Genomic DNA, 25,607 nt, shown 5'->3' on the forward strand with positions numbered 1-25,607 from the left:
CACAATGTAACGATTCCGATCAAGTTGGGAATCGAACACCTAACCTCGCAATTTTTGGCGTAACAAACTAACCACTTTTCGTACATTTGCCATGGAAACATCAACTACTATTAACTAACATATATTAAGCACTGCGTTTTCGAAAGTTAAAATTTCAAAGAATTATTTCCAAGATTTATTGTTTAAAGCTTCCAATTCAGTTGGGGTTGTGATAGACTAAAAGTTTTGTTCGACGCATTTGATGTTAGGCTAGTTGGCAGGGTTGCAGTGAAATGATTGCTCGATGTAGCTGAGTTGTTTATCTTTGAGAGGCAGTCATCTTTGGCCGAATGTGCACCCAGCAGAAATCCTTCTCTGTCAACGCCAAACGGTCTAAAATATTCGATCTCAAAATTAAATCTAGAAAGCGAAATATAGCTTTCAAACGTCAAATTTTCTACAAAAACAATATGAAGTTGACTCTTTTTTGTGGCTCAAGAAATTTTACATTGCTACCAAAAAAGAGCACATTAAGCCAGGGATAAATTAGAAACACAATTTGCAGAGATTTTGATGGAATAAGAGAGAAATGATAGACAGCAATACAATCAAAGAGCAAACATTGAACATTTAAAATTTTATGTCCATGAGGATCTTGTCATCTTATAGTCCCCCCCCCCATTTCTATTGCAAAAGGGAAAAATCGCATCTACATTTACTATTCCCATGTTCTGAATCATCGTTGGATCGGATCTTTACAGGTGGGTAGGTGTTCCGAGCTCATTAACATGGCGCGATGAAGGGGGGGTTGGGAGGGGGGTACATGGGAAAGTAGGTGAGGGAAAGCGATCCTAATTAAAGAGGCGGGGCAGGGGAAAGTAGATGCGGGGGCAATTGTTAAGTAGATCCAATGATTTTTACCAGCAAGCTGGGGGAGTGCGAGCCATTTGACCTCATTTGTAAAACAGTAATTTTATAGCATAATTTCGACCAATTGAACATTCCCCCCTCCTAAAACAATTTAAGGACGAGATTGTTCATATGCTTTAAAGTAGTATTTTCAGCCAATCAGATTGGAGCACAGTACAGGCTGGCCTTACGGCTTGAATTGGCGGGAAATTGTACGCATGATTAATTTAGGGAAATTAACAGTTTTTTCAAATGGAGACTAGGAGCTACAGACAGTATCTAATCTAGTAAAAAGAGGTTTGGATCAAAACAAGGCGGCAAAAGTGCCTATCTTAATAGTAAAACAGTTATACGTCGGCAAAATGAAAATCTAAGCTGAACTTATCGTTCGACTTTCAAAGAAAGTGCGGAATGTTTATGTGCTTTTTTTCAATTATTTTGAAATAAAAAAAAACGTTTTATATGGGTGACTACGATATTTTATTTTTTGATCCAAACTCTTTACGCTTTACCAATCAAGTAGCAAATGCATCACAACTCTTAAATGCAATCCAATTCGAGCAGCTTAGATCATCAGGGACAAGTTTTTTTCACCACTAAATTAGTCGGGATAAATGTCAAAATCATTCCTTCCAAACTCATTCAGAGCGTACTGACCGGACTGAAAAGTCGGCGAGGTGCCAGGTAATGCGATATTCTCACGCTACAAAAACATCATTTCTTTTCAAGTTCTCCTGCAGCCCGCAAAAACGCTGAGGGTAAGGAGAGGGGGTATTGTTTTTTTTAAATCTCGCTGCCAAAATTTGCCAAAGGGTCCACATCATTACAAGGCCAAACTTTGCATTCTGTGCATCGTAAGCGGATTCCGCAACAGGCAAAATCAGATTTGTCGCGGAATCCGCAACTTTGCTACTTTTTTAAAATCTTCCTCGCTGTTTTGGATTCCAGAAACAAATACCTAAAACACTCAAACTCGTTCCGAAAATAGGCGATTCTGCGGAATCCACAACCGTACTTGCAGAATCCAGAACAGTTTGTGGAATCCACAAACAAATAATAAAACATTTGTATAGTTAAATTGAGCTGTTGCGGATTCCACAAATGTGAGCGGAATCCACAACGCGTAAGTGGAATCAGCAAATTTTAGGTGGAATCCGCATTTTGTTTGCGGATTCTGTTTATATATATGTATATGTGTAGTATAGCGTTTAAAATTATATCTTTTAATTACTGGTCAACAGAAAAAATCAATCTCAATTACAACATTGATCAACTACTAGGTTGAAACGTTTGGTCTCAGTTCCTGTCAACCCAACTTCGATTTCAAATCCTGTCAACTTCGATCTCAACTTCGATCCCAAATACTGACCTACTGAACTTCGATCCCAAATAGTGACCTAACGATCCCCAATACTGACCTACTTCAATCTGAACTTCGATCCCAATTACTGATGCAATCCCAAATACTGACCTAAATTGGCGATATGCTGTGTGTTGTGTTTCCATACACTCTCAATCCAATGACTCCAAAAATTGAATTTATTGGGTGTTGTGTTTCCAAAAAACTAAAAGCTGATATCCACCAATTTAGTTAACACATGTTTTGAGATTTGTTCGTGGATTCCGCTGACAATGGTTTAGTCCATGCCTTTAAATTTCGCATTGCTATAGATAAGAATTCCAGCTCTATCTTTCAAATGTTCATATGCAAGTTCAATAAAAGACAAAATTCTGATAAAACCCACTTACAGTTTGCGGATCCGTTGACATTTGCGGATTCCGCTCAAAAATTTTGGGGATTCCAATTACATTTACGGATTCCACGGATTCCACATTGTACATTTTGTGGAATCCACTTACAGCTGCGGAATCCAGTACAACTAGCTATATTCGCTTGTTGCAGAATCCGTGGCAAAACAAATGTGCCGACAAAATTTACGTTACAAGTATTTGTACGCGGAATCCACGGAAGTTTTCTAAAAGGAATCCACTCACATTTTGGAACATGGTTAACGGTTTGTCTATGAAATCCAGGAACACATAGACACAAAATTGTGCGCCTATCCGGTGCACAGTTTGGCCTCGTTATGATATTGGTTTTATTTCACAATAACCTTTTCTGGCCGGCCAAACCTAAAATTTTACAAAGGGTTTTTTGAAGTCAATATAAATACTTTCCCGGATGTTGAATTCCCTTTAGAAAAAACTTTACTACTTTTAGTGGAACGCACTCCTGCCAATTCAATCAACCATACATGCTCAGCCTAGCTTAGGTCCCTGAAAACTAAAAGTCCATGGTGCATATTTCTTTAAAGAGGTCGGAACAATAGTGAAATAAGCCAATTGGATACAAGTAATAAAAGTTGAAATTGCACAAAACCCAAAGAAAGCGAAAGCAAGATTAAAATAAATTATGTAAATCAATATTAGTTGTGCAAAGTTGGCAGAAGGCATAATTTCCAGATAATACCAGATCAAGCGCAGATTATTAAGAATTTGCAACCCATTTTTTCATTATACAATCTTCGTCTTTTTTACAACCGGCACTCACTAAAATTTACATGCTTAAGCGATTTATAAACTATTCTCAAAAACACAACTTTCAAGACATAAAATAAATTAGAATCAGTTCTAATCTATTGCAAATTGATTGAAAATCTCTTAAAATTTATTTCATTTGGTTATAATATCTTATTTTGCTAATAGGTAATCTGAGCTCAAATATATCTATAGTTGATTATATTTTTGCGTTGGCAACATCTTTTGCGGTGTCCGAACGCAAAAAGTTACCAAGAAAAAAGGTTTTGTGAAGATCCCTTCATAATCGTTGAAACGTTTCCATGGTTTCCGGAGATAATTAAGCCGAATTGATCACTAATGTAAAACAATGTGCTGATATTTTGAGGAAGACCAAAGAAAAATTGCAACAGGAAAATAAATTAATGGATAAAAATTGAAGAAAAAAAGGTATATACGTGCATTAATTTCGAAACTGCAAAAAAACTTGATAATAATCAACGTCGTTAAAACGTCGAATTTATAAGCAACCTAGATGCATAAAAAATTTAAATGTGATTAAAAAATTCAATCATAATTGATAAGTATTAAAAAAAGTTTAAACATATTGAAGAAAAATTCATTTAAAATCACTTGTCAACCAAATGAACACAGTATTTCAAAGTTTCCATTAATGCATAGAGCAGACAACAAAATAGGCGTGGGAGACGATGTCCATTTCTTTTTGATAATTTGTCTAAGTTTTTCTAAAGTCTGCTTTCATTGTCGGGTCAAAGTTTTGATATTTTTGAATGTTTTTTATATTTTTCCAATGAATTTTGGTGAGAACAAAAATAATCAATTGTATCAAAACAATGTTTTTTGCTCCGAGGTCATATAAGCGTTTTTGATGAAAATTCGTTATAACGTCTGAAACATTATAATCTGGAGCTCCAATGAATAAAAACACATGCTATGCTTTTCCTAAAAAAATTATGAGGTCTTGAATATAACTAATTTTTTCAATTTGTGAAAATTAACAAGCGATATTAGGCGATTTTAAGATATTATGCGGTTTTGTGAAAAATAATAAGACGCGAAAGAAATTGAGGCAATTCGTCCTTGCATATGTTTAAGAGACGAAAGGCTAAATACATCCATGTGTGCATCCCTAATTACATCAAAATTTTGTTTTGTTTTGACCATTGATATATGAGGGAAGTTTTGTGACTGGGTTTTGGTTTTTTTAACGTTTTCACGCAAAATCAGGTACCTCTAATAATCATTAGAATTTTTCGAGTGTTATATTAAAACCCTTTCAGTGGTGAATCAAACTGTTTAAAAAAACACTTAATTTGTTATAACAAAATTAAAAATTTGTTATAACGAGAAAAAACTGTTTGATGTTTTTGAAAATTATTCTAATTATGAGCCGTTAAAACGAGCGTGAAAGTAGCTCGAATTTAGACAAAACGTTTTGACTCAAGTGCAACAAAAAATCGCATTATAGGAAAAAAATTGGAATCTACTTTTAAGCTTCTTTGACATTAAAAATTATAAAAAATAATGACTTATTCAGCAAAAAGATCAGAAAAAAATTTAGAAAACTTCTGATTTTTTTTGAAAATTTTTTGCTTGTTAATCATTTTTGGAAAACAACTATTGTCGTGTATGCCTTATTAAATGAATTTTTGTATAGCTCTTACATCACATCACGCTCTAAAAATCACAATAATTTGAAATTAAAAGATAAAATGTTTTTTTTTTCTTTTGTTTTTTATGATTATGGTTGGAACATTCTGTGCAACTTGAACAATAACCGGCTTTCCTTGGTTTCCTTTATTTGATCAATTTATTAAACAATTTTTCCGCCAATTTTTTTTTGTTCTCAATGTGCGCAAGTGTATCCGCTAATGCATGCAAGGTCCATTTTTTAGACAGACTCTAATTGCTCCATTTGTTCTTTTCGAAATCAAATTTTCAAACATTCATACATGATTAAATGATCTGTTAATGTAATTCAGCAAAAGACATAAGCAAGTGCATATGATACAAGCTCAGTTCATTTCCAGACAGGGGCGGATCTAGGATTTTCTCAAGGCGGGGGCGGATTTTCAAAAAAATAATAAAATTTCGAAAATTTTGCCAACTTTTTTTTAGGTCGACCAAATTGATTTTCCGAGCTCTCCCAATACATTGCAAAGACCCTGTTTTAGCCAAAAATTCTGCATCTAACCCTAAATCCGCCCCTAAATCCCACCTAAATCCGCCCCTGTTGTCAGATATAATTCTAACTACTTATAGTCCTTTTCTCCTTCTCTGGTTATAAAAAAAACAACAAAAACTTGTATCTGGTTTTCATACGAGAGGAGCATTCAAGGAGACTTTTTTCTATGCAAATACAGATATCATAAATTGATATCAGACGTGTTCAAGTCAAGTGACATTAGATAGCAGTTATTGTCATTGTTCGAGACTCTTTCAAATTTTTCAAGCGTTTGTTCAAGCTTCGTCAAAATAGGGGTTGAACAAGATACCAACTTAGTGTGAAGAACGATTGGTTTGAATCACTCTTTAAATTTCACTCGCCATTCTCATTTGTAAATGTAATAGAAACAAAAGTACCTTTTGTGCAATATATGAGCTGGGGTTGTCTTACGGAAGCTTGTTCGTTTCTCAACCTTTATGTTTTTTTGGATCAATTGAGCAATCTCCCCCCCATTCTCGCGTGGGGGGGAGATACCTCAATAGGTACTTGAGACATGTTTATAACCACTTAAAATAGTTTGAATGACCTGAAATCATAAAACATAATTTCCAACGAAAGTGAAAAGCCAAAATTTACGATGAAAAAGCTCTTAAAGTTTCATTTAGATTGAAAAAAGAATCAATAAAACAGGCATAAAAAGTAACTTTTTTCTTTCTTAAATTGACAAAAAAATTTTGCGAACAATATTAAGGTGCTGCGGAGAACCGTTTTTGCTATTCAGATACAAGGCTAGAGTACCAACCCTGGTAAATTGCTTTCTTCGATGAGGCTATGGTCGCCTAAACAAAATTCTGCAAAAAAAAAACATTTTTTTCCCATAAATTTCGATTTTTTTTTCAAAATTTTTCTCGATACTCATGTAAGATAAACTTCATTCGGTCAATTGATTGCGTGCTATAAACACATCATCCATCTACTTGCGTTTGCTGACGTCTTTTTGTATCGTTTATTCCCTTTTGCTGGGGGGGGGGAGATAGCTCAATTGGTCATTACGGGGGGGAGATTGCTCAATTGATCCGTTTTTTTTTCATATTCTTTTTTTGTCTAATTTTTTACATATATGAAAATTAAAGCGAGAAATCCTGTTTTTTTTTGCAAAACAGCAATAATTTGTCTACACAGGGGCGAACTTTTTGCGGAGAGCTTGTTTTTCACATATATGAAAGTTATAGCGAGAAATTTAGGGGGTGTTGGCGGGGAGTTATTGGGGGACACCTCCTTCTCCTCCCAGTGATTTGCCCCCTTTGTACTATTTTAAGTTATCCATTTATGGCTAAATTTGGATAATCCAAATTTTTTAAGGCGCCTTCGATGCCAATATATACTAATTTCTAGAGGAGAATGCGCGCCAAAAAAACGCTATTTTTGGCCTGTTTTTTCAAAATTTTGCCTGCGGCCCAGAAATCTTTGCCAAAACAGGGTCTTTTTAGTGCTTTGGGAGAGCTTGGAAAATCATTTTGGTCGACCTAAAAAATGGTCGACAAAAATTTTCAAAAATTGATCGAAAATCCGCCCACCCCCTCGAGAAAATCCTAGATCCACCCCTTTTCCCTATTCGCTCCTAAAAATAGTTTTTGTAAATTTCCTTGTAGTGTTTGTTTCGACCCGCTAACTCTTTTTCTCCTATTTAAAAAATTTGAAAAAGTAGATAAGAAACCTGTGCCTAAATATGCGTTATGTCATGTGTTAACATTTCATTTTGGGATGGCTCTATTCCACAGTTTAGTGTGATCGAGAGACTTTAATTTGAAGGCAATAATAACAAAATGGGTAAATAGGATTCAGGGTAGCCGTTAACAACAGTGCCGTGCAGCTAGAGTCTGTGAAAAAACATGAACATATTTCTCTGATTTAATGATCCACAACAACTGGGAGCAAGTGATATAGGTATAAGGCCATTAGATAATGGACACCCCTCCTGACCAGTCAAATAGTTCCTCTTTTGGGTATAATTTTTATCCATTTTTGATCGAAAAACTCTAAAATGTTTTCGAAATGGTTTTTGGTGCCGATATAAAGTAAATCTTATAGAAAACGCGCACGAATTAAGTGAAATTTTTAGTACATAACCATCCAAAAATGCCTTAAATGTCTGTTTTTAGGAAAGCTGTCCAAATATGGCGTCTTTGGCACGTCTTTGGAGGATTTCGACAACAAAAATAACATTTTAAACTACAACTTAGTGCCTTTTTTCAACTACAATTTAATGTATATTGGCACCAAAAGTCAACTGCGGAAAACTTTTAGGGTTTGTCGATCCACTAATTTGATTGAGAGGTGAAGATCTTTCAGCGGTTGTTTTTGTGTACACTTGTCACAAGTTCCCAGATGAGTGGACATTCTGGTTGCAAAACTTACACTCTTTCTGCTAGCGACACATCGCTTAGATGGTACAAGCTTGAGAATATCACAACGTGAAAACATTACAACAAATACTTTGTTTTGTTATCTTGCATAATTTAACTGATCACAGTTTCTGCGTCTGCGTTCCAGAAGAGCTCAAAAATGAGATGTAATGGTCGACCGAAGAGGAAGGTTGACAAAATGTTTCGATCTCTTTTGAAAATTCAACGCCCTCCTCAAAAAATCTTTTTTGAATTGGCTGCAAGAATCATTCTCTGCCGTTAATGACAAACGCCAAAACAGTGCCAATAAAAGCTATGTAGGATTTATTGGCACTGTTTGGCGTTTGTCATTTAAACGACAGAGGATGATTCCTGCAGCCAATACAAAAAAAAATCTGAGGAGGGCGTCTACGGTAGGCCAATTAGGGGGGTGGGGGTAGGCAATATTTTTTGGCTAAACGGTAAGAACTTTCTGCGGCTAAAGAATTTTTTTCAGCTATACGAGAGTTGAACTTTTTTGGCTATCTAATGAAGAGCCAAATATCAGCAGTATTAAATAAGTGTCTTGAGGAGAACGCGGGGAGAACATGTCGAAACAAAATCGTCCTTTATTTGTTAATGTTGAAGAAAATTTTCAGGTTAAAAAGATTTCTATATTGTTTCGGGATAGCTCCATTAAATTTTTGCTTGTTTTAGAGCAACAACCCTCATTATAGATTTTTTTTGTGATTTTGTTGGTCTTTTATTTAATCGACTGTTGCTTTAAAGGGAGAAAGATTTTCATTACCACAATTGATACAAAAAATTAAAATTTTCAACGATCGATTTCTGGCCTTGAGCAAATCGAATTTTTTCGGCTGTCAAAGAACAAAAAAGTTTTGGCTTTCCGGGAACAGAAAAAATTTCGCCTCCCGGGTAAAATTTTTTGGTCTTCTGTGAACGAATTTATTTTTCGGCTAACCATGGTATTTGTCTCCGTGACACACGACCAGTATGATTAAGATGATAATAAGTTTGATTCTAAGTAAGAAATGACTGTTCGACACAACTGTGAGCAAGTAAAAAATTATTTCCCAATCTAATATTTCCCGGTTATTAGCTAGATTTATACCCTGCATACACTTTCGGCTACATAAGTAATCTACTATTTTTCTAAGCAATAACGAACTAAATTTAAGGGAAGCAGATACTCCTATTTTTTAGGCAAAATTCTCAATTTGGCCTAAACAATTTACGAAATTCTTGGAGCGACAAAATTGTGCATCAAATGGGACAATTTTTTGTAATCAAATCAAATTTTGAGTCATTTCAAAGAAAAAAATGATCTAAAGTGCAAGGTATTTTTTTGATTTTCATTTTCAATTTTTTTTTGTAAATCTTACCTGGACTGGAAATCAGGTGAAGAGCAAGCTAATTTTTCGCTGCCGAGCAGCCTCGTTTTGATTGGTCGTCCTCTCCGCTTTTTCTCAAGGCTAAATGAAAATTAGGTATAAAATGTTTCAGTTGATTAATTTGAACCCATTTGTGAGGTTAATTATGCCCGCACCGAAATTTCTCCGATAGTTACCAATTATGTGGCTCTTTTTATGTTCGAACAAAGATTGCTCTCTAAAAATCAGTTATCCGACAAAGTTGAGTTTGAAGACGCAAATAATAATGGTATAAAACTCCTTTAATTATGTGTCAATTATGTTTGATTATATATATTTTTTGCTCATATAATACCAGTAAATTCTCTTTTTTTCTCCAGTTTATCGCAATATAATATATATTTTACTCCGCTTAAGTGCGATAATATTTGTTTTTACCATAAAATTGCAACAACACCTCTTTTTTTATTACTTTATGAACAAAAACCTATTTATTTCTTATCTCATTTTAAAATTCATTTTAAAAGGTGACTTTTTTTCTGAGCTTGATTTTCTTCATTGAAACTATAAAACAGGTAATTGGTTTAAGAAATTTTTTTATTACTGCTGACTAATGTGTTGCTAATTTTCTGCAATTATTTTTTGTGTACCGGCTTATCTTTTTTTATCGTTATTGTTATTTTTGTAAAGCAGTGATTAGACCATCTAAATTGACATAGTTAAGTTTTGATTATTGTTTCGACTTTTAAAGTATGGATAAATATTTAAATAGTCATTTTGAACGCAGTTTTGAAACTAACTGAGAAGTAATGATGATTTGTTTTCAATTTTAAAAAGATATTTCAAATGTGATATTTTTTTTGTAAAATGGTGGTTTGAAAATTGCCCATTTGGCTAATTTGGATCACTTAACTGCATATAATTTCGTTGTGTTAAAGCGTGAGCGGCAATTCATCTGACTCAAAGTTGTTCCATTTTTTTGAGATATAGAATTATGAACTTTCAAAAGATTGCTAGCCTGACGCAAAATAAAATCTCGATATCTGGTTTGTGTGCAATTATCAGAAACTCCTGGCCACCAAATTTTTTACCGGCAAAATGCAATATTTTTGTTCGTTTGCCTATAAACGGATCTGCACTAAAAACCACAACAATTATTTTAGTTCGAGTGAGTCAAATAAGCAAATTTTGTAGCGGTTTTTACAAAAAAAACTGTAAAATACAAACTGAAAAACTTGAAAAATTGGTTGAAATTTTTTTTTTTTTTCAATTTTTTTTGCAGAAGTTTTTTTTATGGGATTTTTGTGGTCATGAAGGCGCTAAAAAGCTTCAAAACTATTATTTCTGGAGTAAAACAAAGTTTTCTGCGTCTTATTTATGCAGCACAAGCTTGGTTTTTACGTCTTGTTTCCGTACTATAAGCCTGCTCGCTCGGCTTGTTCGCTCGGATATAGAGCAAAAAAATAAAAATTGTATACAAACTTTTTCTCTACAAAACGGATATCTGCAAAAGTAGCAATTTCATTTAAATATTGGTATGAAAACTAATTAGGTTTTGAATTTTTTAGAAAATGTTTTACTTATTCCTCAGAACTTAATGAGCGATCGGAACAATCAGGGCTTCGCTCTGACACAAGCAGTCTTGTTGTTGATTACTATGATATATTCGGTTTTGTCTATTGATATCTTTCGAATATTCTACAAACAATTTTGACAAATTGTTTTTATATAATCGGAGGGTAGTGATTTTCCCAAAATCTAAAAAATTGCTGGCTAAATTGCAAATGTTGGAAAAATTTGAAAATTTTATAGTTTTAGTGAGTCATTTTTGTAAACAGATTGAGATGTGAATGTTTTTTTTTTGCGACTATAAAGAAAATTTTTTGATGCGATTAAAGGGCAACTAAGTTAGGTTTTTGAGGAATCATATGAAAATTTAGATTTCTGACTAGAAGATTTTAGGGCTGAATTATTGTTTTTTTACGGGGGTAGAGATTTTTTTAAGCAAAATCCATAAGAAGAGCTGGGAATTTTTTTAAAAGAAGATCCTCTGAAGTTACCTCTGAAGTAGATTGAGACTATCAATGGCCGCCTTTTCACTTGCTATATCCGCACTGATGAAGTTGATGGAAGTTTTTGTTCCAGTCGAGCTCAGAGCAGACTGTGAGTTCAGATTCTGCCGAGACGGTGCAGACAAAGAAGATGCAAGCTTCTGATTGGCCCGTTTACTCGACGTCTGCTGCTGATGATTCATCCTCATTTTGATTGGCGGCTTGTGTTCTCTGATACATCCACTGTATACTTCGGTAGCAAAGTTTGGATTCTCATTTTTGCTATAAAAGCAACTTTTTTCTAATCACTAAGAAAAAAGAAAAAAAGGATTAAATCTTAACCAAATACCTGTTTGGTTTTCCTGTAAATTGGATTGGTTGGCCAGTTGGTAGGAAATTAACCTGTAGAGCAAAAAATTTACAAATTTTTATCAAATTAAAGTTTACAAATTAAGTTGTTTTAATTATCTTTTTCTAACTTACAGGTTCGCTCGAGACGTGGTTGCGCGATGACACATCAGTGTATTTCTGCACGTAAATATGGTTCTCCTGGTCGCGATATTCATCCGGGGAACGGTTTTTGCTCATTTGCTAGAAACAGTTGAAAGGCGATTGTGAAAATTTTTAAAATCAAGCTGGTCCAGTTTAAGGAAATGCATCACGAGGCAAAACTGTGCACTGCCTAGGTGCACATTGGTTGTGTAGCGAATATAGCAGCCTTGAAGCCAAAATTGGCGGTAAGAAAATTTTGTAGATAAATAAAATAAGATAGTATATTATAAGATAGTTTCATTCCTTTTCAAAATTTCATCAAGACTGCTCGTATCAGGGCGAGGCCCCGAATGTTCAACTGCCTTTTATGTCTATGGAGCAGTAATAACATGAAACATTAAATAGAAAAAATAGATATTTTTTTTAAATTTGAGATCATCCCCCACACGCCATATAAAGTACAAAGTGATAGACTTCGCTCCTAGTAACAAATCAATTGTGGCAAGCTTCCTTCAACAAATTTGGAATGATTTCTAGGACGGATTAATAGCGCGAAATATATCGCGCGTTAATTGTCCCAAATTGGCCAAAATGGCAACCTTTAAACCCCCATAACTTCACGAAAAATGATCACAGGTGAAATATCTTTTCAAATTTAAGCTCAGTACAACGATACCTTTTGAATTATTTTTAAAAATCCCGTCAAAAGTGGCTAGTTTAAGAACGAAGTTTGTCTGAAGAAAAAACCCTACCCGAGCACAAATAGTCCGTTACTTTCGTTACGAAAGTCGAAACAAAAACTGATATTTGAAATTTCTCGTCGATAAAAAGCTATTGTTGTCTTGAATTTAAATATGAAAAGATATTTCACCTGTGATTATTTTTCGTACAGTTACGGGGGTTCAAAGATTGCCATTTTGGCCAATTTGGGACAATTAACGCGCGATATATTTCGTCGTTAAATAGACCTTAAAAGGCAGTCGGAACATTCAGGGCTTCGCCCTGATACGAGCAGTCTTGTTTAGTTTTGTAATTTTTTGTTCATGGTGTAGAAAGAAGAAATATAAAGTGCTTTAATATTAGTAATGGCGTACGCTAAAAACAGTTGCCTTGAAAAATTGAAGAAAAAAAAACGAAAAGAAAAAGTTCACTTTTAGTGTTTTTGAAATTCTGGTGCTGGTAAAGGAAGCTTCAAAAACTAATGGACTTGAATCAAAATTTTTCAAAGACTAACCTCAGAATTCGCAAAAGTGTTGTTAATTGGAGCAGGAGCTGCAAAAGTTGCATCTTTTAGTTTGACAGCAACTTTAACTAGTTTTCGACTTCTGTAATTCTGCATGTCCGGGTTCGTCTTCTGTCGTCGAAACCCGAATGGCGAGGGCTCTCGGGACTCGCCGTCGTCGTAGAACTCACGTTTCTTCCAAGGAATCCGCTCGCTGGGTAAGTTCCGAGAATGCATCCACAGGTATCCGGGTTCTGACGAAGGGAGTCTGTACTGCGTGCTGTTTTCAAGGTACTTGATTGGCGATACAATCGTGGGAACCGTAGCAGCATGTCCTGACTTATGGCGAGCAGTTTGCTGTTTTGTTCTTTCGGGGTAAGAGTCTGCGGCCGATTTGTCTGATGATTGGAAGGTTTTTAGGATGAGGTTACTCTTGCTTCGTTGAAGAGTGTCTTGAAGATAGAACTCGCTTTGCTTCCTTAAATCGGAAAAGAAGCACGAATGAATTTTTTTAGGTCATAATTGTTGGCTAAACGCATTTTTGTTGGTTAAAACTTTTTGAACTCTCTAAATAATTTTTTTTACAAATACTCATAAAACATGTTCTCGGCTGTTTTAAAATTCCTCAATAGGTTTTACTAACTTGCATCTATATAACTGGCTCGGGTTGTCTGCTGCTGTGGATTTGCAGCTGGAAAAGCCAGACATGGTTGCAGGGTTCATGGATGCAGATAACTCATTTGAAAAGGTCTTCTCGATGCTGTTCAAACTGCTGTCGTTTGTAAATTGATCTGCGTCCAGTGCACAGTCGACAGAACTACGAAAGTAACAGTCAAATAACTTTGTCGGTTTTAAAAATTCATCATATATAAGGTATATTTGAACATCTTGTAATATTTTTTGAGTGGGAGCAGTTATTTAAGGGCGACCGTTTTGTGACTTCTGTTTTCCGATGAAACCTCAGAAAAGCTTATTCGCAGGCAAAAAAATTGTTTCATTTGATCGTTTCCGAAAAGTTGGGCTTGATGGCATGATGCGCAAAAAAGAGTAAATGCGCGAAATTGGATAAAAATGAGCCCCCAACCTCACAAGCATCAATGATATGGTCTACCGATGGTCTTACAAAGTAAAGGTTGAAAGTAAGTGTTTTTGTAAGTACCTAAGCAGTCTACCTGCCAATTAGGTCATTCTACTCAAAAAAACCAATCATTATGAAGCCAAACAGTGCATTCTGTGAACTGTAAATGTATTCCGCAAGAGGCTAAAACAGTTTCATCGCGGAATCTAATACGGCTATTATACTTTGAGTTTGACGAACAAACAGCTCAAAAACTGTATTGCTCAAAATTGCTCCAAAAGCAGCCAAAATTTCAGAATCCGCAACAAAAAATTCAGGAATATATAACAGTTTCATTTCAATTTTTTCAATTTTGCTTTAATTCAGTTTTTTTTTCGTTTTAGACTTCAATTAATTTAGGGTTTAACAAGATTAAGGGTTTTCTAATCTAAAAGTCAAAACAAACTTGGAGATCAGAACTTAAAACTGTTTGTATTGTTAACTTTAAATGCTGATTATGCAAATTAATTATCAATAATTACCCAATTTCTGATGCTCACTGTTCTCAATGGCGACATACAAGAAAACTTGAGAGGCATAATTTTTAGCGATGTAGAAAAAAAATTAACACGAATGGTTCCAACATGGTCAAGCATGAGTTAACACGGCCATGCATACTCACTTACCTTATGGCCAGGATGATTTGCGTAAGTATTCTTGGCAATGCTGATCTCAGATAATGAAATACTCACTTCATCTCAAAAACATGCAATACACAGTTTCATCTAACATAAAAATACTCACTTCATCCTATAAACTGCAATACCCAATCAATCTCAGACAATAAAATACTCACTTCATACCCAAAACCGCGAAGATTCGGTTTCATCTCATGTAATGAACATCCCAAAAAATTCTGGAAATGAAAAAATCTTGCTGAAAAATTGATCCCAAACATGTCCAAAGTTTTTGTTATTTTTTTTATTACGAGCTTTTCTAACGGCAGGATTTTACTCAGCAGCTCACTGTGGGTATCTCAAGGCTTTTAAATTGCACGTACCTTTGTCGGTTGTTAATCTGATTTGCCTCATAAGCTCGTCGGTTATCTGCCCGTTGTTTTCTGGTAGTCTTCGATCCCCTAGTTGTCGTTGGCAATAGGCTGGTGTCCGTCATTGAACGAGCCCCCAAATCTAGTCGCAATCCTTTCCACTCCTCGTCCTTTTCTACCTTGGCACCTTTGCATCTCTGCTTCACATCTACATCGAACAGAAAAACCTAAGATATCTGTTTGCCCCTTTTGAAACTATCGGGGAGCGGTGGTGAAGTAGTTATGTCTCCGCCTGTCAATCAAAAGGTCTGATGTTCGAGGCCCACCATGATCCGTGCTCGTTGCTTACGGGTGAGGCAATATTACCCAGCCCAGAAAATTAATCAAAAAAGTTGCATGTAGTTCTTAAGCAGGGGCACAACAGCGATTCGCCGTGATGAGCTGTACAGCTCGGATGTTGGTCCTTTTCCTCGTGGATAAATGGTCTTCATAAACTATTAACACGTCAAATGAAAGATAACTCCCAGAAAGATAAAAAAAAATTGCTGTGTCATGAGCACACAATATTTCGGCAACGCTGCATTAAGAAAATATATCAAAAAATTAGGAAATGAAAACATTTGAAAACAGTTTTTTAAATTTGAGATCATTTTTGAGACAAATTTTTCTTTATTGATTTTTTCAAATTGAACTAGGTGAAAAAATAATAGAATGAGTTGTTATTAGAATACCTACTTAGTTTTGTAGTATATTTCAAGTTGGACACAAACCTATTATGAAACTGTCGAATTCAGTATAAGAACCGAATAAAATCTGATTAGTTATTCCTGAAATGGAGACAGTTTTTAGATTCCTAATTATTGCAGAAAAGGCTTCATTATAATATACGTTTGATCCCACAACCGGTTTCCTTTGTTGTGTAGTTAAAACTTTTATAACCTGAAGGTAATCGTAGTAGATTTTTATAACCTGAAAGTAATCGTAGTAGATTTGATTTTAGTGACAATGGAACCTTCAAAAATTGATTATGTACTTGTTCGTTCAATAAGGCTAGTAATACAATTCCATAGCACAAAAAAAATTTGAAAAAAATTGAAAACATTTCTGATTTTTTTTCAAGTTTTTTTAAAAAAAAATGTCCCTTTTTTTTTTCAAATTTTTGAAGTTTGATTCCCAAAATGGCGTTAAAATATCCAAAAACAAATTTTCTCTGAGTAAAACAAAATTTGAAAGGCTTAAATGAAGCGATATTAAGCTAACATAAGCCTGCGTACGCGAAATTAACGAAAAATCAAAGATTTCAAACCGATTTTTCTCGACATTGGGAAATTTTTTAAATTTTTTCATTTTCATTCGAATCAAGATTGAAAGAGATTTATTATGATATATCATTTATTTGTAGTACCTGAGTTTGCGTGGAAAACAAAAATAAAAAAAAGAAGAAAAAAAAACTAAAACACACCCGAATAGTTAGAAAAAAATGCAAGTCACTCGGCGAAAAAAAGTCGAAAAACTATCAGAAAACTTTTTGGACGTTTGAAATGCTAGTTTCAAAACCTGAAAGTGTATGACTAGCTGGGTGAACCTGGGTGGTGAAAAGGTCGGAAAAATATCTTGCATTCAATATATGGACTTATGAATTTGAATAGTCTCATATTTCTACTCATATTACATAAAATACGGAGGCAGAGAACTCAAAGTGATCTGGTAACACAAAAGTTTGAAAACTTTATGCTCGAACAGTATATTTTACACATTGCCTGTGGCATTTTCGTACAAAAAATCACATGCAAAACCTCATTAACATCATTTTTGTTCCGACTCTCGATACGAAAGTAACGGAATATTTGTGCTCTGGGTGGGTTTTTTTTTCTTCAGACAAATTTCGACTTTTTAACTAGCCGTTTTTGACGGAATTTTTTTACATCATTCAAAAAGTATTGTTGTCCTGAGCTTAAATTTGAATCATCAACCTGCGATCATTTTTCGTAAAGTTATGAGGGTTTAAAGATTGCAATTTTGGCCATTTTGACCAATTTGGGACAATTAACGCGCGATTTAGTTCGCGCTATTAACGCGTAAGCGGAGATTTAATCCGTCTTAGAAATCGTTCCAAATTGGTTGAACGGAGCTTATTTGCCATAATTGATTTGTTACAAGGAACGAAATCTATCCTTTAGTCCTTTATTTGGCGTGTGGGGGAATGATTTTCAGAAAAAATTTCAAATTTTACAAAAAAATTTTCATTTTTTTTAAAAATTCATTTAAGTTTTTTTTAGGTTATTACTGCTCCATAAACCTTAAAAGGCAGTCGGAACATTCAGGGCTTCACCTTGATATGAGCAGCTTTGTTACTTTGTCCCAACCCATGCAACAAAAGAATAAAAATCAACAAGACTGCTCGTATCAGGGCGAAACCCTGAATTTTCCGACTGCCTTTTAAATTTTATGGAGCAGTAATAACAAAAAATTAAATGTAATGAATTTTGTTTCTAAAATTTGATTTTTTTTTTGAAAAAAATCATCACCCCACACGTCATAATAAGTACTAAGTGATAAATTTTGCTCCTATTAACAAATCGATTATGGCATATAAGCTTCCTTGAACCAATTTGGAACGATTCTAAGACGGATTAAATCTCGCTTACGTTTTAATAGCGCGTTTAAAACCTCATAACTTCACGAACAATGATCACAAGTGAAAATTTTTTTTCAAATTTGAGTTCAAGACAACAATACCTTTCGAATGATATAAAAAATTTCCGTCAAAAATGGCTAGTTAAAAAGTCGAAATTTGTCTGAAGAAAAAAAAACCCACCCCGAGCACAAATATTCCGTTTCTTTCGTATCGAAAGTCGGAACAACAAGATTATATCATGCAAATTTGAACAATTTAGAACGAGACAAGTTGCGTTCCACTTATTGCTAAATTGATGAACTTTGGTTTGACTCGTCTAGCTAACCTGCTGATGAATATTTTTCCCACTGTTGTTTTGACCTCCAGTTGGAGTCAGTCAAATCGCCCCCCTTTCTGCTCTCCAGCCACGAAGTCAGGGCTGAAACAAAAACAACACTGCTCCTATATGAAGACAACACCCTGAATGTTTCAGCCGCACTGTACGCCTAGGAAATAATTTAAAGAAAAAAAGACTTAAAGATTTCAGACCAAAATTTTTTCCGGTTTTTTTACAAACTAAAATGACGTATTTAGCGTATAGCAACGGTTCAACAAAAATTGTGTCAATTAGATTTGGAACATTTTCTGATCGGAATATAGAGAAATTTACGCGTTTTAGCACTTTTTGAACCCTCACAAATTACGAAAACGATCACAGATTAAGCCTCGTTAATCTTTTAAAGTGTAAACTCACGGCACCAATCTTTTCAGATTGTATCAAAAGTTCCGCCTAGCCTAATTATTCCATCATTTTTTTTCGAAAGTTCTGATTCGTTATATTCTACTATGTAGTTTTTCTTGCGATCAATTTTTAAATTATTCTACAGATCCTTATGGCGTCGATAAGCGCTTAATTAGAAGGGGTAGCACTAGCCAAAAACGCAGAAATAGACGCATAACGGAAGACTTGGCCCTTTTTCAGATAAAAATTTTTGATTTTGCGAGCCCTTTTTCGGAAAAGTCACAAGACCATTTTTCATTTAACAGAGCAAGAAACCGAAAAAGTATGCTATATTTTTGACTAGGATATATTTTTATTGTTGCCACTTTCGAAGAAAGTGACAATGTATTTTTGCTCGAGCTGGTTTTTCTTCTCCGGACAAAATTTGACAATCTAAATAGCAGTTGTTGACGGAATTTTTTTTATCTTTTAAAAAGTGTGGTTGTCTTGAGCTCAAATTTTAAAAAATATTTCACCTACGATCATTTTTCGTAAAATCATAGGGGTTTAAGGATTGCCAAATTAGCCATTTTGGGACAATTAAAGCGCGATGTCTTTGGTGCTATTAACGCGATTGAAATTGGATTGAAATTCTTATTGAAATAAGAAATTGATATAAATTGGATTCAGGCATGCGCTTTGATCTATTTAATACTTTTTCAAGGCAAAAAGATTCAGTTTGCACTTTCAATAGCTGTGGTGGGTTATTTTCTATAAAAACCCAATATGTATTTTTTATTATCGACTATCAGAATGACTATCATAGACTTTAAAAGGCAGTTTGAACATCCAGGGCTTCGTTCTGATATAAGTAGTCATGTTTGGGCTAATATTTGGCTGCAAACAGGACAAAAACATCAAAACCTAATAAACATTCAATGCTGGGACGAATTGTCAATTCGACTTATGTGAGCTGGGCTCATGCGACGACTGACGACATCTGATGGAATACAAGCACTACTAACAAAAACTTCATTAAAATGGGCACAAATTTTATCAACAAGAAAAAATTTTTTTTTTCAATACAAGGGCCAAATACTTTTGCATTAATTTCATTTCGTTGAGCAGAAATTATTCAATTTTGTAGATAGAATTGAAAACTAGCTAAGAAATGAATAAACAAATTGAGCTTTGTACAGCCTAAAAAAATGATTACCTGCTCATTTTTCAAAATCTATTTCCCCTCAGACTGGTTGCTTGTTGAAAAAGAAATGAAAACAAGAGTGCTGGTATTAGGGCGGAGCTTGATCATTCTGAATGACCTTTAAAGCATTTGAAATTTGAAAGAGCTTGTGGTTGGAATTCCATGAAGTTGGAAAAAAGTGAATTAATTTTTTGTTTTAGAGATTCTTTTTCACGCCCAAAGTCAACGTTACTTGAATCAATCCACACTTTAATGAAAAATTAGTATACAGTACACATCAATTATTCCAGGTACGCTAAAATCCCTTTTTTCAAATATTCAAAATTGCGCGAAAATTTAACAAAAAATGTTGTTCAAATTTTCAGCTAAGGATGTTTAAATTGGCTGGTTGAAAATTTGAACAATCTTTTAACTGAACATCAAACTGCACGAGAACAATTTTTTGTTAACCTCACAAAATATTAACTCGAAATGTACTAAATGTATTATAGCAAGCTTGACTAGGGAAAATTTCTTGGATTGACAATTGTTGAAATTGAACTAAAACCGAATGTTTTAACCAAAAATAATTTTAAGCCCCGCTTGTCCTCATGCACAAACTGGCATGGGACTTGGTAAATTAAGGGTGCAGTACGTTGTTTGTGATTAGGAAAATTAATCGAGAAGGATCTCTTTTTTTCTTGAAAAATCTCTCAGTTTTTACCAACTTGCTTATCTTATCAACTAACAAACAACCGCTTCAATTACCACACAGAGTTATACTACTTGCTTAAGACAGTAAGTGAACGAGTGTGATGTAAGTTAACGAACACGTGTATTATAAACTCTCCTCTAGATTTTTCTAGTCTTGTGACCAGGGTTTAAAATTTTTAAAAGACTTTTCTTCGGCTTTTTTCAGTTTCACTCAAATTGATTTGCTGCCTCCAGAATTTTTGCTATTTTCGAACAAAAAAGCCATTTGAATTTAAAACAAGCTTGCATATGGATTTTTTTTTGAAAAAATAAGTGCTTGCATTAGAAATGATGCATTTGGCATAAAATTTCAATTAAAGTCATTATTATTTTGAAACAAACATCGGTTTTTCGGTTTAACTCGAAGAAATGAATATAGTAAACTTTCTGTGTTCTTAAGTTTTTGTTCAATTAGAGCAAGGTGATTTCGGTTTCATGGAATTCAAGCCGTTTGGTTTTCCCTACTGAATCGAACCGTTTAACTTTTTCATAGCATATGATGATACTTACTTTAATCATCAGGTTAAATCTTAGATTTGAAAACTTACCATTTAATTTTTTCTGATGTTTTTTTTTGTTCCCCGATGTTGGAAAAGAACTATGGGTAGGGCCAGGTCGCATGTTTTTTTTCCAACAGGTTTCGATTGCCACAAAGAAAGTTCGTATGAATTGTTATGTCATAAAGAAGTCTTTTCAGACGCAATCCGGATTTTGTGTGCAAAAAAGTGCAGTGTCTCTGTGAACTTTTCTCAGTGTCGAGAAAAAAAAGCTCTCCATATTTTTTTTCATCTAATTAAAAAACGGTTGACAGACATTCGATTCAAGGGCGGTTTTAGTTTTTCTAGAGGAGAGCGGATTTTCAAAAATTTTGTCGATATGTTTAATGTAGACCAAATCAGTTTACCGAGCTCTCCCAATTCATTATAAGGACCCTGTTTTTGCTATATTTTTTGCGCCGCAAGCAAATTTTTGAAAAGAAAAGGCAAACAAATGCATTTTTAGGCATTTTTGGACAATTTTGACATGCTATCCCCTCAAAGCGCGTGCTACCCCCTCATAATTTTTATAAATTGGCACCGTCTCTAGGAAAATCTTAAGGTCATACAGTCAAAACTGAAGATCTTAAAGTAGTATCGAAAGAGGGACCCTTTGGGCAGTCAGGGAGTTAAATCCCTGCGGGAAAAATGGACATCCCCGCCCCCTAAATCCGCCCCTGGCGTGATAAAAAGCTGACCCTCAAATTGAATTCTACCTCAATTTTTATTTAGATTAGCTTACAATTATCACTCATTTGTGCTTTTTTTATAGCTAATGTAATCCTTTTTTTCAGGAAAAGTTAACAAAGATTTCAATTAAAAAAAAATTTAAGACTTATTTTGCTTGGTTGATTGTTCGGAAATTTTGTACTCTTTGCCGACTATATCTTGTTATATGATCTATAATGTTTTTTTTTGCTATTTTATGAGAGTTGCCTGATTCATTTGAATGCGTCCATGCTTGAATGCTGATATGCTTTTTATACCTTTTATACGACTGCTTTCAAATTCCAAACACAAAATCGCCGCGAATTTTTCGGTCATTGATTCACTCTGGCCTTATTTGTAATTCTACGGACAAGTCCTATTCCAAGATTTTATTGTCAACAAATTTTAAGATTAACAGGGCACCTTTACTTAAATTATTCCATCAATGTTAGCAATTTATCGAATGCTCCATAAGAAACTTGCTACTTCGTCATTTTGTGAGTATAGTAAGAAATTATAAAAGACTAAATAAAAAACGACTAAAACAAATGTAGAAAGTGAAGCAGCTTACATATTTCTGCACACGATGAGTCATCCCAGCTGGGGCTCGGTGGTAAGAACTCAAACTCATCAGTCCATCCGCAACAGTCGAAGTCACGTGACCTGTGCTTACTGTACTTGGGGTTGATTGGTGGACGACTTCTGAGTAAAATAAAATCAATATGTACATACAGGGGCGGATCTAGGGGGTAGGGGATTTGCTGAAAAATGTTGAAAATTTTGCCTGACTTTTTTATTAGGTTGCCCAAATTGATTTTCCGAGCTCTTTTTGCGCCACAGAGAAATTTGGAAAAAAATGTCAGAAAAGAAATTTTTGGGCACTTTTTGGAAATTTCTTAACATTTTTTGGAAAATTTTGGGCACTTTTTGGAAAATATTTACCAAATAATCCCGTTTTTTTTTCAGCGCGCGTTCCCTTTCAAAAATAGTATATATTGGCGCCGAAGGCGCCCTTAGATAATTTTTAGGGTTGGTCAGCCGAAAATTGATGTCATAAAATAATAATAAATGGGGGACCCTTTGGTTGGTGAGGGGGTGGGGTCGAGTCCTTAAAAGGAGGGGTGCCGCCCCCTCCATCCCCCTTAAATCCGCCCTGTAAATATAAAACATATTCGCGTGAGGCAAGAATCTTTCTAAAACGACAATTCGCATCATTCGAAAGAGCGAAAGCTCGTCGCAGAGCAATTTCCTTAGTAATTGTGTAATCATTCTGAAATGAATTGATTGACCAATGCACAGCAACCAAACGGTCATAACTTAGCGGGCTTAAAACAGTCAAAAAAGCCAATTTTGGCAAAAAAAAACGCGTTTTGTTTGGCGCGCGCTCCCCCTCAAAGTTAGTATTTATTGGCGCCAAAGGCGCCTTTAGAAAAATTTTAGGTTCGTTCGGCCAAAAATGGATTTCTTAAAAAGTACCAAAGGGGAGAGCCTTTGGGTCGGCAGGGGTCGAATCCCTGAGGGAGAGGGAAGCGTCTGCCACCCCCCGCCCCCTCTCCCCAATCCACCCCTGGCTGTGCCCCTAATTAATCTTGTACACAGTTTTTTAGTCAATTTTCTACACTGAATACTGCTGCCTCACTCTCAACGAACGGTCGAGGGTGAAATTCAACTTACCGGATCCCAGGCTCTCTCAATTTTTTTTTTAATTATCAGAAGACTCCCCCAAAGCACCCTGGATTGTTGTCGAAAGCCGTTATCCCGTAAGTTGAACTTGGCCCGTTCGAGATATCATATCTTTTGAAAATGATTAAAAGTCTCACTTGAAGTGATTGGATGATTTCACGAGTCGTGGGTCCGAATCTTTCTTCGCCTGTAGAAGAGCGTCTCCGGGCGACTCTCTTAGTCCGGGGATGTCGTGCATCGGACAGTAAAGCTGTTTTTTAAATTAGATTAAAAGTCAGCCTAATAACCAAGACAAATGTATGAAAAATAAGTCAGTTCATGTTTTATATAGAACCCACAAAAAATAGGGCATTTTCTGATTTTTATAAAAATGCGTCTTTAATTTAGATCTTTACGGCAGATTGAGTTGTAATTCGCAATATTTTTCGAAGTATAATTTTTTATAGCTTTAGTTTTGCGTCACTACCGCTGGTTTAATTTGTAAACTTCTTTCTAAACGTGTTTTTTCAATTGCCATCTTGTCAAAATTTGAGTTGAAACGAAACTAACAAGTGTAATTGATATGTCTTCGACGTGTTTCTTCAGTTCCAAATGACGAATCGAATATTTGGTGGTAAACATGTTAAATTGAAGCCAATATGTTTATAAAGAATATCAATCGCTCACAAAAATTAAACGTTTTTTTTTCAGATCAACGAAATGAGTGCTACCGCAAGCACATAGAGTAAATTTGTATTAAATTGTAATTGTGAAAGTAGTTTAAAAGCTTTCATTGATAAATTTTGATTACTAAAAACAAAAAATCAATCGCACAATGTAAAGGTTGATTATTTTTCATTTAATTTTTCTGCTCACAATTTTCGAGTTTTAACAGTTTTTAGAAAAAAAATCACCCACATGTGACACGAAAATGAAATGATATTTAAACTTTTTGATCTCTTTTGAAATTTGAGTGAATTATTGAAGCTTTCCGTTTCAAGCATCTGGAAAAGCGGATGCGGAGTGTCATTTTATGAAAATATTGAACTTGAGGACAAAGAACTCTAAGATAGCATCCAAAAACGTTTTCAATCATTTTAATAACATCTTGATGTGGTTTTTATTGTTTTTCAGTTTTATATTTCATTAAAAATGATTTGTCGATGGAAATGCGTTTTCGAATGATATCGTCTACTTTGTTGTTACGAAAACCAACAGAAAATCACATATCAGGGTTATATCAGGAAGCTGGTGATGAGAGTTTGTTCTGGTTCTGACTTGCTAAAGAATTTTTAACCGGTGCCAATCTTTTCAGAAGGTTCCGAATTTTACAATAATATTTATTAGTAACAATGCTTTTGTTCCATCTGAAAGTTTTTGATCGGGAGCCCATTATCATAGAGATACTTTCGTAAGTTTACTGTTTTTTTTTGCTGATTTGTTAAGGACATTGCCATTTTTGTCAAAAAAAAAATATGACAAAGGCGCTTGATTTTTAACAAGACTGATCGTATTAGGCCAAAGTTCTCCTTGTTCCAGCTGCCTCTTAATTTCTGAAAAAATATTAAAATCACGAAAAATTTAATTTCAAATTTTTGTTTTGAATATTTTTTTACCAGATGCTCTAAAAAAGAGGCAACCTCACGTTTTTAGCGTCCAGTAATTTTTTTGAAGAATGATATAGCTGCCTCGATTCAAATTGGAAAATTTTCAGAGATGAGTTATAGATTCCCGCTCGTGATTACGCTCGACCGCTCGCCTTTAGTAAGCCATGGCCGCGTGTAATACAAATAGTGTCACCAACTTTCTGTTTTGAAACAATTTTATATAACCACCTTTTATAACAACTCGTAAACATATAGATCATGATATGGGGTCTTTTTGGTTATACCCCCCCAAAAAAAATGATAAGCAATGAAACTTAAAAATCTTATAACAAAATTGGATCGATATCACTATTAAATGCAAGGTATTAATATATGTCTGGTCAAAATGAAGCATTGCTACTTGATTTAGCCTCTAACTATTTTTTTTCTCTCTATTTTTGCAGTTTTCTGCAGATAAATTGCATAAAAAGATTCCAAAATGCAGTTTTTGTTGTATATTTTGCATTTTTGCAATTTTCTAGCTTGATTTAGAGCTCGGGGTATAAATTCCTGCTTTTCTGAGAAAAATCAGTCCTATTTTGT

The 25,607-nt window shown here is 34.6% G+C and overlaps 1 protein-coding gene across 4 annotated transcripts; it reads right to left on the reverse strand.

Annotated features, from left to right (window-relative positions):
• Window positions 1-56: 56 nt before the first annotated feature.
• LOC134853303 (uncharacterized) lies at window positions 57-24,330 on the reverse strand. 4 transcript variants are annotated; one of them, XM_063869292.1, is made up of 13 exons: window positions 23,989-24,330; window positions 23,577-23,689; window positions 22,328-22,458; window positions 18,202-18,294; window positions 15,251-15,446; window positions 13,777-13,950; window positions 13,146-13,611; window positions 11,903-12,010; window positions 11,769-11,821; window positions 11,429-11,701; window positions 9,381-9,470; window positions 1,546-1,591; window positions 254-372 (listed from the first exon to the last, which is right to left on the reverse strand). In XM_063869292.1, the coding sequence occupies exons 1-13, from the start codon at window positions 24,058-24,060 to the stop codon at window positions 358-360; spliced, it is 1,830 nt and encodes a 609-aa protein (XP_063725362.1). In that variant the 5' UTR covers window positions 24,061-24,330; the 3' UTR covers window positions 254-357. The 4 variants fall into 4 exon arrangements, with proteins under 4 accessions (XP_063725348.1, XP_063725353.1, XP_063725368.1 ...); XM_063869278.1 differs by lacking the exon at window positions 1,546-1,591 and having other exon boundaries at window positions 57-372; XM_063869283.1 differs by lacking the exon at window positions 1,546-1,591 and having other exon boundaries at window positions 57-372; window positions 23,577-24,330.
• Between the last annotated feature and the right edge of the window lie 1,277 nt (window positions 24,331-25,607).

This window comes from Symsagittifera roscoffensis, chromosome 1 (assembly GCF_963678635.1).
Source record: "Symsagittifera roscoffensis chromosome 1, txSymRosc1.1, whole genome shotgun sequence".
NCBI classification, from domain to species: domain Eukaryota; kingdom Metazoa; phylum Xenacoelomorpha; order Acoela; family Convolutidae; genus Symsagittifera; species Symsagittifera roscoffensis.